General features: G+C 39.8%; 1 protein-coding gene across 1 annotated transcript; it reads right to left on the bottom strand.

Annotated features, from left to right (window-relative positions):
- Positions 1–227: 227 nt before the first annotated feature.
- tbx18 (T-box transcription factor 18) lies at positions 228–9666 on the bottom strand. The gene is made up of 8 exons (XM_024290482.2): positions 8480–9666; positions 7658–7823; positions 7358–7459; positions 6544–6715; positions 6304–6471; positions 3889–3953; positions 2703–2797; positions 228–1515 (listed from the first exon to the last, which is right to left on the bottom strand). The coding sequence occupies exons 1-8, from the start codon at positions 8712–8714 to the stop codon at positions 974–976; spliced, it is 1545 nt and encodes a 514-aa protein (XP_024146250.1). The 5' UTR covers positions 8715–9666; the 3' UTR covers positions 228–973.
- Between the last annotated feature and the right edge of the window lie 3154 nt (positions 9667–12820).

Below are 12820 nucleotides of genomic sequence, written 5' to 3' on the forward strand. Positions count from 1 at the left end.
ATATATATATATATATATATATATATATATATATATATATATATATATATATATATATATATATATATATATACCAACAAAGACAGAGAAAAAGCACAAGTTATATTTTCTTTCATATAACATATTTGAAAAGTCTCCCAATTATGTAGACTTTTACTAAAACCTTCAATGTGATAGATGGCTACACAAATTCAAGACGAACTTTAAATGGAAATCAGAAACAAACATCACTGTACTAATAGTTTATTTGGCTCAAAAAGTCACAGAGCGTGCGTTTGTCCTTTGGCAAAGAGAAGCTTTTCAGTCAAGCGTGGGGGTAGGTGCACCTGACCCCCATCTTAACAGCCGAAGCAGGTGCGTTGGGGTTTTTAAGTGCAAAGAGGCACAAACCCTCTTTTTAAAGGCATCTCTTCCTGGTGCCCTCTTCTTACAGAAACGTAAAATGATTCCAAATGGATTGACTGAATACACAATATGTAGGTTGACCGTTCCCACATTTTTGTCCACGTTTGACAAGAAATAGGAGGTCACTTGCTGCCATCATGTCTCCGCAGATGTTATTTTATTTTTTAAGAGTCATGAAGGCAAAAACTGTATTCCATGTTGGTGTAGACTTGGCTAAGAAGACATTTGGCGAAGTATAAATTGGTGGATCCGTCCAGTCAGAGGCAATACTGGGTTTGGTATCAAAGTGATTCAGAGCTCTCTCAGGAGTCTAAGTGCTTGCTTAGATTGTCTTCCGCTGCCCGGTCCAGGTTCAGTTCCAGCTGAGTTAGTGGTTTCTGGATTTTACAAAATTGTGTCAAAGAAACCCCACTATGTCATTTCCTTTAGACAACTCATAGAGACAGTCCTTTGATCTGTCCAGTTTTATACCACATCTGTACATTAGTATTCATAGAATGTTTGATCCTAAAGCAACACACGCCCATACCAGGGTGCAATTTTGTTTGTTTTGTGATTAGAGTCAAGTTCAGCCCAAGTGGGCGGTGACCTGTGACTGCCCACTTCCCGGTTGGCTGTTCCCCACTCCTATGGTCCGAGAGTCAAACAAGAAGCCCTGCTGTCCGGCGCCCAGCACACCGAGACTGTCTGTAAGAGTCCCACTGGGAGAAGAACCCAGAAAAGGGCTCTGATGACTGGCGCTGGCAGCGGTGGGCATTTTATCAGGGCTGGCGGCGAGGCGTGGTGACGGCGGGAATGTGTAACCGTACAGGCTGTAGGGCTGCGTGTGGAGGCGAAGGCCAGCGTAACCCTGAGGGGTGGGGTTGGATAGATAGCCGAGCTGGGCGGCAGGGAGGGGCAGGGAGCAGAATCCTTCAGCGTCGTAGCTGGACGGGCCCCTGGGAGGCGGGAACGGCTCTGGGGGGTTGCTGTAGCGGTGTAGTGCGTGCGCAGGCCGGGTGCAGGTGTAATCAGGTGGGCTGAGGGGGCAGACTTGGAAAGGAGATGAGCACGGTGATGTGGAGAGCAGATGAGATGATCCTCCAACTCCTCCATGAGCCCCTGGGACGCCTGAGGGGAGGAAGCCAGAAAGAAAAAAAAAACAAAGTGAGGCCAAATTCCAAACAGAGGATTGCAAAAGTCTGTGGTTTTTCGTTTTTGTTGGGTCACAAATGGATTTTGAGGCTGTCCTTTAGTTTGACTGGAAAAACTGTTGGAATATGTAAGGGATAATGCCCAACAAGATATCCATGATCAGAAACTAATGAACTTTGTGGAAGCAACCGTCAAGTGATATTAGTGATACAAGAACCACAATTATTTAATACAAGTATTGTCATCATAAATTAAGGAACTTTGTGGAACCAATGTTGGTGAAACAAGAATCACCATGAAGCGATACATGCATCATTATCAAAAATTAAAGGACGTTGCGGAAACAACCGTCCGACAATGTTGGTGATACAAGGTACTTCTTTTTCGGGAGCCGATTATTTCGATATGTCTCCTGGTAAAGAATCGTCTCTTTCGACTCTCAATTCTCGACTCTTTACGAAGGACCTTTATTTTACCATAATTTCGCAAAAAATAATGGTTTGTATTTTTAAAAAAGGCTTTAAAAAACTTTAGAATTTCCTAATTTGACTCCCTACCACGCAGTGATTCTTAGAATCATTGCTGTCAAGCATGATTCATCACTAATACAAGCACCACCATTAAGTGATGCAATCATTTACTATCATAAATTAAGAAACTTAGCGGAAACAATTGTCCGACAATATTGGTGATACAAGCATCATTATCAGAGATTATTGGACTTTGCGAAAGCAACCATTCGGTTGCTTTCGCAAAGTCCAATAATCTCTGATAATGACACCTCAAAGGGAATAATCCTTTTTATACCATGGCCACTTACAAAAGAAATACCAATTAAATCATTTATTAGTACTTTAACTTTGTTATTTTTTAACATTTAAGTGGTTTTTCACAAGAAGTGGACTCTTTGATAGCGGAGTGACGTGTTGTTAAGGTTACAGCTACCAACCCTGCACCGATCTTGCTTTGATGCAGCTTGTGTATGAGGACTAACCAGCAAATGACTAATCGTCATCAGCGCAATAACATAGAACATATTTGACCAGAACTTAGTTTATAGGACACCCTGCAGCCAATTAGAATCAAGTATTCACTCAAGTTGTCAAAAGTGGTGATGAACGACAACAAAATAGCCTCGTTTCGTGCAAGGCCCTCCCCCTCACCTTGCTTGGCCATTCCAGGTATGTCCTCAAACGTGAGCGTTCGCAGAGACGGCCGCCAGAATGCGTAGGACTCCACCAAAGCTTCCAAGCCCATCCTGCAAAACCCAGAAACACACAACGTAACACAACTGCATCACCAACACAAAAAAAGACTCCTGAACAACCTTTCAAAAAGTCTTCTACATTCTCCTAACCACCTGGTGGCCACAGATGGGGCCTCTCTTATGGTCTCCATGGAGACCATAGGTAATGAGGAGCACAAACGCAGGGTTGTGATTGGCTGCTGCCCTCTGGGTGCTTGTAGGTAATTGCTTTCACACTGCTTTTACGGGCGAATCAGGACGAAGGAGCAGGAAGCCGCAGCAGCGATTTATGAGGTGGCACTCCCCTTCCCTCTCCGTCCGAGTCCTCTACCCCCACCCGCCCTGCTCTAAGTGGGGCAGAGGGTTGCTGTGGTGGTGTAATGCGAGTGCTCTGTTACCGCTCGTTAGCGTGAGGATAAAAGTCCCCCCTCCAACAGAGTTGTAGCCTGGGTGATAATTTAGACAAGCTGCTCCGAGTGGTTCTGCCGCCTCCAAAGCCTTTCGGAGCAGAAGTTTATTTAGCAAACTGTTTAACTCTTCCTGTAATATTTAAAGGGATTTTTTTTTAGTTTTGGGGTCGACATTCCTGTTTAACTTTTACAGGAAAGGTTTATCCAGCGTTCGGCACCCAATTGGTCCTTCGAACGCTGGGTCTCACGGGTTCTCCTCCTCCTGCTCTCTGCCCTAATGATTTCTGCGAGGCCTCGGGGGAGCGGCTGTTTGGAGACTGCTGGAGTTTTACTGCGGTGTTGTTTTAATGCCGTGTTTATATATGTTTTCAAATGTGTTTATACAGATTTCCTTCAGGACTCTCTCCATTTTATTATTTTGCTGCTGAAGTTGAGGTTGGCTGGAATCTGATGCTCCATTAAGATTTGCGGCCAAAGTTCCATTTTTTTTTTTTTTTACCCCTTTAAAGAACCGTGCAACTGTCTGGGTAATTTCCCTTTTAAAGTTAGCACATTTTAATAAAAATGCATCACCATCTAATGCTGATAGGGCGGTTTTGGCACATTTTGAAGCACCAAAACTCTGAACTTTTATGATAAAAATGTAAAAAAAATCTAGGTGAATTTGAGGCATTTCTAGAGACATACGCTCACCTGTTTCTGCCTGAGTCTCTGAAGCCTTTTGCAAACGGGTTTCTGTCGATTTTCAGTCTTGTGATCTGAAAAAGCAGATTAAAAGTGGTCATTTCACACAGCAAGTTAACTGGAAAAGCTTTACGAAAAATACACAACTTGGAAAAACTTAGACAGTTTTGGATTGGATGATTTTGACAGACACTCCATTGAAAATAGTGTTTTTAACTTGTTCTTGTAGCATTTTTATCGTAATGGAAAACATCTAACATCATGATAAAAGCTCAGGTTTGTGATCACTATATATCCAAAAACTGTACCAGAACAATTTTTAACAAATTTTCTTAAAGAGTTTGTGACTTAGAAAAAAACTTGAATATTAATCCATTTTAACAAAATGGTCCAATAATATTTATTTAATGATCACAACGATAAGCACTTTAATTGTACCTCATATATAAAGTGCTTTTTCCCACAAATTCCTGGTGCTTTTATTTTGGTAAATTAAGAAAATGTTGTTCTTAAAGGGAACAATAAACATTGTCGGAATTCTACAACAAAATATCTTTTAGTATAAGTAAAAAAAGTGGAAAACTAAAGTCAGACGCTGAAGGACACCCATAAATAATTTATTAAATTAAACCAATTCAAGTATCGCCAAATGAAATATCACAATATATCACCAGATTGATTTATTTTTCCTACTCAAACCACAATTCTGATGCATCCACTTGCAGACAAAGAGTTCCCTCTTTTGTTCTCGTCTGAGCTTAAATCTGGATCAAAACTGAGCTGCTGGATAGCTCCGATATTGCTCAGCATTTTTTCTGCAATGCTAATGTTAGCCCAGTAAGCTAGCCGGAGAGAGTGTAAGCAAAAAGCTGATGGGAAATAAGTGGAGGCTGACTTCCTCTGCATTAGTCACAAACTCAGAGATGAATTTCTTATGAACTCCTGTCATTCTGCAGAAAAATAAGTCTTAAAGAAACGACAAATGCTTTTAGATTTTGGATAAAAGTTGCATAATTTTGTGAATATTTAGTTAGCATTCAGACTATAGTAATTCTCCTGCTCCTTTCTGTACATTTTTTGGTTTGTAAAAACAGCAATTTTGGTATCAAAACATTCAGCTTGTTCAGGACATTACTGCCTGTACTTTTGGTATTCATAAACTTTATAGTTTTTTAAATATTGAGCAAAATATGCCCCATAGGAAATAAATAAGAAAGTCTTCAAATTTCAAAATTTTAAGTAGTATATTCAAGGGCTTTGTTTTCATCTTTTATAGTAATTAAAACAAAAAATTTAGTTTACCTAATATTTTAGCAAAATGCTAACTTTTTTGGCTAATTTGGGGTTTTTTGGGCTAATTTGAAGATTAGCTTCTATTTTAGCAACAGGCTAACGTTTTTGGCTAATTTAGTTTACTGAAGAACTTTAGGCTATTTTGGAGTTTAGCTAGTAATTAAGCAATGTGCTAGCTTTTTGGCTAATTTGGTATCTACTGAGGTTTTTCATGCTAATTTGGAGCTTGGCTAATATTTTAGCAACATGCTAACGTTTTTAGCTAATTTAGATTACTGAAAAAATTTAGGCTATTTTGGAGTTCACCAAGTATTTAAGCAACACACTAAATATTTTTGCAAAATTGTCACGTATTAGGGATTTTTAAGCAATTTTTCAACATTTTCTTCTGAAATTTAGATTAACTTAGATTAACTTCAGCGCTTTTTCAAAGTTATTTAACGAAATGTCCAAATTTAACATTTAGCAAATTGTTTTTGCATTTTCACTAAATACATTAAAGTAAATTGCGTCACCATTTTCAGCAAAAAGGTTCAACATCTTCAGTGACTATTTTCAGCAAAAAGCATTCACACTAGCATTATCGCAGGTAATGCAATTTTTCTAGTTGTAATTTTAAAATCCACTAGGAGCGTAACGTAAAATATATTTGGAGTGGGACTTTAAAGACTTGAAACAAACAAATTTGTCAAATAGTGTGAAAGCTGGACTCACTACATAAATCAGAATGGTCATTCACCAGACATGTGGGGCTTTATCCGTGTATAAACTAATAAAAATGTCAATTCTAGATGTACTGAATATTTTTATCTTTTTTTTCTCATAGTCAGAAAATTCAAGTTTGAATTAAAAAATGTTCTGCTACTTTTCAAATGTCTTTCAGTGTTTGCTTGTTCTGTTGGTGGCGTGCGTGCAGTCCTTCATGTCCTGCTCAGGCTGTGGGTGGTGCTGAAGGCCCGGCTCTGTGACCCGCATCCAAAGGGACTTTTATAGGCACCACTAGCATGTTCTGACTCCAGCCGTTGTGCGCCGCCGGGCCTCTTGACCTCAGCTAATATCTCAAAGCTGGCACGGATCGCTTCAAACTTTTTGAAGCTTTGAAACTTTTTCACAAGCGTTTTGTTGTTTTACCTGCTGGTTCTGGTACGCCGTGACGGTGGTGAACACCGTTTCAGAGAAGGAGAAGGTGTGGGTGCCCTCCCCGACGGGGATGGCCCTCACGGGAGACAGCTCCTCCCCACACTCCTTTCGGATGACATGGACCCGCGGCTGGTACTTGTGCATGGAGTGAAGGATGATCTGAGCGGAGATGATTCACAGTCAGACTCAAAGACTGAAATCAACAATAATAATCCCAGATTCAGTACGTACGTGCCCCTGGTCGTCCAACTCGTTGTTGGTCAGTTTGAGTTTGTCGAAGCTGACCACCTGCCTCATCCACGTCTCCCCTGAGGCGGGGGAGTCCGGGTGGATGTACACTCGTGGAGGCACAGGGGAGTCGGCGTTCCCCGCCACCATCCACTTGGAGCTGTGATACACGTACCTTCACATTTTCAACAAAAAAATCAGTGGTGAGGAGGCAGTAAAAAAAAAAACAGATTTGATCAAATAAATATTTGCTTTTTTATTGTAAGAAATACATGTTTTACTATTTAAAACAATAAACTTGTATGTCAAACTTTGAATAAAAAGCATGAGCAAAAAAAAAATGACGAAAACATTAAAAATCTTCAATATTTGCAGCTTTATTTCTGTTTTTTTGCAAGCTCAGAAATAAGAACAATCGGGAGCACAGAAATACAAAACGGACAAAAATACACCCAAAGAAATGAAAATAATGACACCTTGGCAGAACTGAGCACCAACACGCTGTTTTCCTGAGCTTTATAGCGACTTTTGTTGGTTTGACCCAGAGAGGTTAGGCTTCCAAAAGGCCCAAAAGGGACGGCAAAATGATGGTGCCAAAGCGCCATTTGTGGAGGAAAAAGCAGGAAAAAAATCCTGCAGACTGTTTATGGAGTCTAAATTAAGATAACATGCCGACTGGTGCTAATTATGCACCAAATCTTTATTGCAGACTGGAGTGTGAGGCTAAAGACTCTCGAAAAGTTGCTTTTTTCCCCTCTGCATTTTGAAGTGCGTCATGGCGCACGAGGATAGCGCGTGAGGATGCGCGACGCCTTACCTGTATCGCTTGTTATCCACGGGGATTATATCCATGGCAACGTAGTACTGCTGATGGGGGTCTAAGCCTGTTATTTTGACTCGCATGGCGGGAAACATCCGCCTGAGATCAAATCAGAGACAGAAAAGGGTAACGAAAATAATAAAAATATCAATAAAGGAAATACAAAATCTACTTTTAAAATTATAAATGGTTAAAAAACATATTTAATGCTAAAACAAAGATTTCTAAATAAAGTCATGAACATTTGTATTTTTTATTTGATTTTTCCATAACTCCCGTCATCCCCGCGCGTCTCACCGTCCGGCCTTGGTGATAATCATCTCCGTGCCGATCTCGTGGAAGCGTTTCCACAGGTCCGATCCCTGCAGGTCCACGCGCGTCTCCTCTCCTCTCCCGGTTGTTGCAGGCGCCGCGCACGGCGCTGCGGGCTGCGGGCTCTCCTGCAGCGCGTCCTCGCTCTCCGCTGGAGGAGAATCAAGGAAAAATCCGCTGAATAAAACGCATCAAGAGTCAATCTTTTTCTTTTGTTTACCTTTAAACTCATAAAAGTCAAAGTTTGTCTCGTAAAGAGTCAATTTTGTTAAATATGTCAAACATTTTTAGAGTTTCATGAATCCTATCTAAAAAAATATATCAGTTCCAGGAGGAAAAGTGTGCAAATTTTTCCAGATTTTGGAACATTTTAAATATATAAATAACAGTTTTTCAATTTTGCTTGAGTTAAAATCAAAATGACTAAAATAATTAATGTTATTGCGCGTAACAATGAGCTCTAAAATGCTGTGAAACGATTGTTTTTTGTTTAAATTGTATAAGATCCATTCTATCTATTTAAATTGTTTGTCACATCGCTGCTGCTCTTCGGTTCCGCGTGAGCCTCCTGAGGTGCCGGGAGTTTGTGGACGTTGAGGTCCAGAGATCCGAACTCTGGTTCTGGAGGGTTTTTTGTGCAGATTTCACCTCATTTCTGCTTTTGTGCGTCATTTTCTCCGCTTTTACGCATCCAAACGCAGATAAAATCTCAATGTTTCTGGTTAAATCTGCTTTGAGTCTCACTTATTATAGTTTCACGTTTGCTTTGTTGTTATAAATATTGTTCGTTTTGTTGTTGTTACTTACGGGATCCGTCGCTGGCGCTTTCGGCCTCGCTGGTCCGGTCAGCGGCGCACGCTCTTCCGCCTCTGAGCGCCGTCGTCCCGGTTAAATCAGAAACATCGTTGGCCTCCTCATACCCGGGACACACCGCATCCTCTCCGCTCGTCCTGCGCCGTTTTTCCGCTCCAATTAGCGCCTCCACCGAGAACGCGTGCGCCTTGACGCTCATCGCGCACGGAGACCTCCGCTTCTCAGCCATTTCTGTCCGGGAACTCAGGAGAAGAAGATCACGAGCAAGAAGACTTTTGAAAAGACATCCACGGTGCCCGCTTTTTTTTTCTTGCCGAACCAGAACGCAAGGTGAGCTGGGAGGAGCGGACAGCCTCCGTTATCCGAGGGCGCCGCGAGGACTTTTGGAGAGTGTCAACAAGCAGCGCAGAGGAGAGCAGGAGAGGGAGCTATCAGTCACGGCGCAGAGCGACCAATCAAGAGTTATCACAGCCCCCCGGAACTTTGTTCTCGTCCCGCCCGCCGCGGGGGCCGCTCGTGCCGCCTTATGTGGTAAAAGAAGAGCCGATGAATGAATCATGTCTTCAAGGTGAAGCGCGAGGTGCGTCCCCGTGGAGGTGCCGCGCGCTTTTTTTACAATACCTGCAGCGCAACATGGCGTCACCATTTTTTTTTTCAAATTGTGCATTTATTTGAAAATAATTTGCACCAAACATCTTTTGTCTTATTTTAGACTTACTAATGCAAATTTTATTACATAAATAGGTCAATTTGTCATTAGTCTTTAGAAAATATCCTGAGTTATGACAAAATATAGACCTTAAAACACGTTATGGGCCCAATTTTCTTTATTATTTCTTTCCTCTCTGCCTCATTTGTTTTAATTTTTTTATATTTTGGAGACAAGATAAGTTTGATACATATTTTTTTTAATTATTTACTCTCTATTTATTTATAATCATGCATATAAGATAAATAAATCTAATAGCCAAAGCGATTCTTACATTTTTATTTTGAACCCCTCATATAAAAAATCCGATTAAAAGTCATGTTTCCCAGAACATTTTCATCAAACAAACAGCAGTGCAGCTTCACAAGACTTCGAACAAGCAACTCATGTCAACACTAGAGGAAAAAGTTGAGCATCTCCAAAGAAAATCACATTTTACGCACACTGAGGATGTGCGTAAAAGCTCTAAACACACCAGAAATGCGCTATTATGAACATGTCCTCGTGCGTAATTGGATTTTTCTATTTGATTGGATCTAAATTGAAGTTAGAACCATGACTGACCCGCATTATAAAGTAAGCTACCCCCCTCCCAGAACCATTTGAGGGCCTGATGATGACCCGCGTTAACGCGTCCGCTGATTACCCATGAGCGCGCTGGTGGATTTAGACAGCGTCCAATCATTCACATCGGGACGGAATTATTTTCGTGCTCAGACTCTGCGGCGTTTCTGCGGGTCAAATAAACAACACGTCCGCCGCGTTTATTGGCACAAATTTTGCGTAAACGGCTGGACGCTCCGCGCGCATAATCCGCGCGGTTTATCAGATCCAGATCGCGTCCAGAGGGATTTCAAAAAATCCGGCATGGCTGTATTTGTGTGGGGAATTTGACACATTAGAAAATGTTTAGATTTCGTTGAGTTTCGATAAGACTTTGGTTGGACGGCTGCTCAATTTGTTTAGCCAAAAATGATGACATAATTCTGCTCGAGCCTCTTCAGAATAATTTGAAAAAATAACCTAAATTTTAAGAAATCAGAGAAAGATTCTGAAAAACACAATTTTCATAGAAAGGTTATATTTATTGCAAACGTTTTCAAACATTATTGGAAGCAAACGTTTGATATTCCATTAAAAAATATATAGTTTTTTTTATAATAACGTTTTATTCTAATAGCTGCAAAATTTTAGAGAAATTTGCGTTTTTTAAAGAGGCATCAGAAATAGTATTTTAAAATTAATATTATTTTTATGGTAAAAATAAACATTAATAATAATGTCTATGGTAAAAATAAATATTACATCAATTGGATATATTTTTTTATTTAAATCAGTGCGTAAAGAAGTAAAACCAATGGGCCACAAAGCTTCTAATGTGGTTCCCATATAAATCTACATGAATATGGATGAAAAATAAAAATGTATCTTCTAATTTTTGACAGTAAATATAGCAAAAAAATAAAATAAAAAGCTTTCCTATAAATCTTTTTTATTATTGAAAAAAATATCTAAAATAAATAAATGATAGAAAGTGAAAATAAAGTTATTTTAATGAAAATTGAAAATATCCTTCTTTATTGTAAAAATATTTTAAATTGAAAATTAATTCAGTTTTTTTTTAAATACTTATTATTTACTTTTATCTAATCACAGCGCATTTCCTTACAGGATTCTTAAAAGTGGGCGTGTCCGTCTGAATTAGCTGTTTATTGAAAACTTTTCCCATAATTACCTGCGAGCTTTGAAGGGACGTATGATGGCGCGCGGGGGAGGCCGGGTTATGCTTTGTTAACAGTTGTTTAGCGTCTGCTAATGGGCACGTGGAGCCTTGCCAGGGCTTTTATGGCGGAAGTGGCACTGGAAAGTGCGCGCGTGCGCGTCCGGGAGAGTCATTCCGTCATTGCAGCAGAACTCAGGTCAGAGTTTGGTTCTGCAGCAAACTGCACATTTCTCTCTGCAGGTCTGAACTCCAGGATCTTCCAGCTGAACTGCTGTGGTGAGGAGGCCCTGCAAGCACATCCTGCTTATGCTGGCCCGCTCCACCAGCTGACCCACGCTCTCTTTCACAACCTCCAAAATCTGCTATTTACCGACACGCTTGATAGAAACTGATGGATCTATGACATTTACTGATTCGTTTTATTAGCCAGCTCTCCTTTTTTATGTCAGTTGAATTCCTGCTCTGGCAGCTAAAGCTCGTCTCCTTCACACCAGCAGAGAAGCAGACGGATGTCGACCAAGATAGTTGGATTTTACTGGGTTAAAACTCACTCAAGTCTCACATCATGTGGAAACACTGAGATATCTACTCTTCTAAGATACAAATGAAAAGTGGACTAAAGAGACTGAAGGAAACAGAGAGGCAAACACACTGCAGGTGATGGAGATGAACATGTGAGACGCTTTTTTAAACCCCCAGTGGGGGGTGAGTGTGGATTCAAGGGTGAATACTGGACGGTTTTATATGCAACAACTGTGTTAATGTGTGATGTCCACGACGGGTCAACAACTGGAGTCAGATTCAACTTTATCCTTCCTTTTTTATAATCCAGGGTTCTTGGAGTTTATTTTTCATTTACTACCCGATCTACATAATTCCAATGGACTCTGAATATGAAGCAAAACTTGCAACATGAAAAGCTGCTAATTCAGGTTGCAAACAAATGAAGTCCGTGTTTAGGTGTCACTGGTGACATTTCTCATGTTAAAGACAGACTGCGATTAAAAAAAAAAATGTGGCATTTTTTTTAATTACAGAGGCCACATGTAATGAATATTATGGTTTAAATTGCATTTCTCAGTATTTATTTATTTAAATCGTGAATCAGGAGCAGAAGAAAAAAGGCAGTTTGAAAAAGTTCCTATTTGTGATGTAGAAAATACACTGGGCGGGGCTACAAACTCCATGCTCCGCCCATTTCGGATGAATCCCCTTTTAGATTTTTGTTTTTCCTCGTTTGAGCTGGAATGTACGTCTCTGATATTTCTCGCCAGTTTTGTTGCTTCAGTAATAATTAGGTTAGTGGTGGGTGATGGGAAGAGGGGGCGGGCTTACTCTACATCAACAGTCCCGCCCACAACTCTGAAACACATTTCTATAAAACTAATGCTGCTCTGCAGAAACTATGTCCTAAAAAACAATTTGATTTTGACTAAAAAGGTAAAATCTTCATTATTAGACAAATGTTTAAAAAAAAAAAAGATCAAAAGATGATCAGAGAGGGACTTTTGGGTCGGTACCGACCCGTTTTAGTTTTTAAGTGCATAAAAGAATTGCTTAAAATTAATTTATTCCATCAAGACTTTTTGACTTGGCCGGAACTTTGATTTAAATTAAATTATTATTTTTTTTTCTAAAAGTCTCTGGTTGAAATGATGTCCTTTCTGGTCAATTTTGACCCAATTACATGAAACAACTTTATAAAGCAATAATTAGAGGCGAAATTAAAGTCATAATTTGATTTTATATTTTTCTTATTCTGTCTTTCTTTTACTGTGAAGCACTTTAGTATCCCTAAAGGAGTATCTATACATAAATGAAGCTTCAACAAACTTCTCTTTCAATCACGTGAGCTTTAATGGATGCTAATTTGTTCACTTTAATTGCAAAAAATGCAAAATAA

The sequence above is a fragment of the Oryzias melastigma genome, linkage group LG24, assembly GCF_002922805.2.
Source record: "Oryzias melastigma strain HK-1 linkage group LG24, ASM292280v2, whole genome shotgun sequence".
Lineage (NCBI taxonomy): Eukaryota > Metazoa > Chordata > Actinopteri > Beloniformes > Adrianichthyidae > Oryzias > Oryzias melastigma.

Excerpts from the sequence above, each read along its gene's own strand:
- tbx18 (XM_024290482.2), bottom strand. The coding sequence starts at position 8,714 with ATGGCTGAGAAGCGGAGGTCTCCGTGCGCGATGAGCGTCAAGGCGCAC. Across the intron at positions 7,460-7,657 it reads ATTATCACCAAGGCCGGACG|GCGGATGTTTCCCGCCATGC; the intron begins GTGAGACGCGCG and ends ATTTGATCTCAG. Across the intron at positions 6,472-6,543 it reads AGTTGGACGACCAGGGGCAC|ATCATCCTTCACTCCATGCA; the intron begins GTACGTACTGAA and ends ATCTCCGCTCAG.